The following is a 2975-nucleotide window of genomic DNA, read 5'->3' on the forward strand; positions in this document are numbered from 1 at the left end:
TAAGCATTCTTACTGTATGTAGAGCTAAAGTTTAACAGTCGAGATTTAGCAATGAACCTTGCACTTGTGAAAAAATAAAAATAAAACAAGTTTGACCTGTATGACCAACATACAAAGGGGTTCACCCTTTGTCTTTCAATGTATGGAATGCAGAAGAAAGTAAGTCACACAGGTTTGGAAAGACATGAGGGTGAAAAATGAGAGAATATGCCAGAATTTTCATTTTTGCGTGAACTTTGACTTAAAGTACACCCTTTACATTTGTTATAAAGATTAATTTATTCCTTAGACCCTTCATATAGTCATTAATTGTCAAGTAAATCTATATCTACCTGTTAAATTTTTTGCTCTTTTAGTTCAACTTTCTTTCATTTTCTCTTCAAGACCCTTCTGATAATCTATAAAATAAGCATTGAAACGGAACTTCATTCAGCTCCTGATCAAAGATGGATCTACAAATCTCAGTTTTTCTTCTGTTCGTTCTTTTCACTGCAGGTACAAAGACTAATAGTGTTTGGATACAGATCATTAGATGTCTCTCTCTCACTTTCTCTCTATTTTTACTAAAAAAAGTCTCTCTCGTATTACTTGGACACTCTCTCAGCTGTTATCAGTGCACAAGTCTGTCGAGCTCTTGTGCACAGACGACATGCTCCAATGGAGTTACCAGTTGCATCAGTGCATCATTATATTTTGGTAAGTGGGAAATGTACTGCTTTACTGCTATGGACTGAAATTTACTGCTATAACTTACTGATGGAGATGCTGCTATAATTTACTGGTGCTGCGGAAGTGTTATTATTGTCACAGAACCTATACTCTTTTTTTTCTGGGTAGAATTTACAACTGCTTGCATAGAATGTATAAATGGATTTTCTTTTTTCTTTTTTAAATTAGAAAAACTTATTGTAAAGCATTTTTACAAGTGGTCTTACATCTTTGGACATCGTTTAAAATATTAGAGATCATTTAATATGGCAAAGTTAACATTTTCATTACTTTATTGTAAAGATAAATGCTTTCTACTTGAACAAATTTACAAAAACATTTTCCATCAAAATAATGTTCGGTTGAACTGCTCATTACTGTATCACTCATGTGTTTTTAGGTAACGGTTCTATAATAACAGCTAAAAGTTGTGCTTTACCAATTGGCTGTCCAAGTGGATCCATCAACCTTGGCATTGGAAAGATTGCTTCTACCTGCTGTAACACGGATCTCTGTAACTCCCTAGCCGCTCCAGGTATTGAACCTTACTGACATGCAGTCATTGAACAAACAACATGGAACTTTTTCTATAAGGGATTGTATATCATCTGAAATATAAATTTGTAAAGGAAGCTATTTTTTTCCTCCTGTAGATCCCGCTATTGTCCCCAATGGAAATAAATGTTACTATTGTGATGGACAGAGCTGCACAAGCACAGTGAACTGCTCAGGGAGTGAAGACCGCTGCTTTAAGGCAACAGGTGAGAATCTGGATCTGGATTAATCTTTTTATCTCCTTTATGTTTGAGCATTTGATACAGATCATATACCAATTTCCTGCTATGACTGATTCAGCCTTCTCCTCTTTTCATCAGGGAAATTCCAAAGCCAGCCAATAGATGTAAAAGGCTGTGTCTCAAAATCCATTTGTGATATTGTCTCAGTATTTGATACATTTGTTGGTGGTGTGTCATGTTGCTCGGGGAACCTGTGTAACAGTGTTCAGAGCGTCACTCAGAGCTTCCTGTTCCTCTGTTGTTCTCTGCTCTACTTCATCCTGTTGCACTGAATCCAGCAGCGCTACACATTCTGCAGCTGCAGCAAAGATACATGATGTGCTTTACAAACATATAGTTGTATTATCTCTGTACTGTCTTTGATTTGGTGTGATGAATTTAAAAAGATATACTACAGGTAATTAAAATATATTTATGGTCTACATAAATCAGATCTCTGTACCACAGAAAGACCTTTGCAGCTTTATGAATTTTGCTATATTGGGGAAGTGTTTAATGTGTATTTATGCTTTTGAGTTGAAGGGTAAAGGTGATAAATCTGTAACTCAATGTTATATGAGGGTCTGCTGGTGCACAATGTCTTAACCATGCAACGCAGACTTTCTCATTGTGCTCGACACCCATATTTTTGTATGCTTAAAATAAAACTACTGTTTTAATTTCATCATCATATACCTCATTCCTCCTACACTGCAAAATAAAATTCCAGCAGGACACAATGAAACACTAATTTTTGTAATTTATTTTGAAATGAATCAGTTGTTTCGCCTGTTGTGATGTTGTAACAGTCATGTTAATAATTATCAGCAGATGGCAGCAGATGATCTTTCGTATCAAAATAACACTTTTGCAGTTGCTTCCATCAAAGACTACAGCTCAATGAAGTTTTTTCAGAATTGTGATGTATTGATATGTCATTGTATTAACTGTATTCATTTGAAAAAAGAGAATGATATTGTGAGAATGTTATTAATATACTGTTAATTGCATAATTTCTTGCTTTGGTTTAACATATCTATACAAAATAATATATTGCTGTACATTCAGCAGTAGCTACACTTTTTAAAAGAAAACAGAATTACGAAATTACATAAAAATGTGGACAAAAGTCTTATAAGTGGTTCAAATTGCACAAACTGCATTTGATAGGAATTTAAACTATTCCACATTTTCGATTTATTTAAATCAACATGCAGCTGTCTGAAAACACACTTAAGTATACCCTTTTAAAGTGTATTATTTCTGTAATAAGTGACAGTCTTGTGTTAGACTTATTATTTTCACAATAAGATCCACCCCTTCTGATAAGCTAATAAGAGCTGAAACAGGAACGTTATCTCATTCACCTCCTGATCAAAGATGGATCTACAATTCTTAGTTCTTCTTCTGTTCATTCTTTTCACTGCAGGTACAAGGACAAATTTGTAATGTTACTGGGCACAAATTAGATGCCTCTCTCTCATCACCTAT

General features: G+C 34.5%; 1 protein-coding gene across 2 annotated transcripts in view; it reads left to right on the forward strand.

Annotated features, from left to right (window-relative positions):
- Nucleotides 1-207: 207 nt before the first annotated feature.
- LOC109086050 (urokinase plasminogen activator surface receptor-like) overlaps nucleotides 208-2975 on the forward strand; it is a 19421-nt gene continuing 16653 nt past the window's right edge. The window contains exons 1-5 of one of the 2 annotated variants that reach the window (XM_019100538.2): nucleotides 292-495; nucleotides 592-696; nucleotides 1109-1243; nucleotides 1362-1469; nucleotides 1584-2235. In XM_019100538.2, coding sequence (XP_018956083.1) covers nucleotides 447-495; nucleotides 592-696; nucleotides 1109-1243; nucleotides 1362-1469; nucleotides 1584-1777 — 591 coding nt within the window. In that variant the 5' untranslated portion in view covers nucleotides 292-446 and the 3' untranslated portion in view covers nucleotides 1778-2235. Of the gene's footprint in view, nucleotides 496-591; nucleotides 697-1108; nucleotides 1244-1361; nucleotides 1470-1583; nucleotides 2236-2975 lie in introns of those variants that run through there. The other variant, XM_042778620.1, reaches the window with a different exon arrangement.

Source organism: Cyprinus carpio, chromosome A21 (genome assembly GCF_018340385.1).
Source record: "Cyprinus carpio isolate SPL01 chromosome A21, ASM1834038v1, whole genome shotgun sequence".
In the NCBI taxonomy this organism is placed as follows: Eukaryota; Metazoa; Chordata; class Actinopteri; order Cypriniformes; family Cyprinidae; genus Cyprinus; species Cyprinus carpio.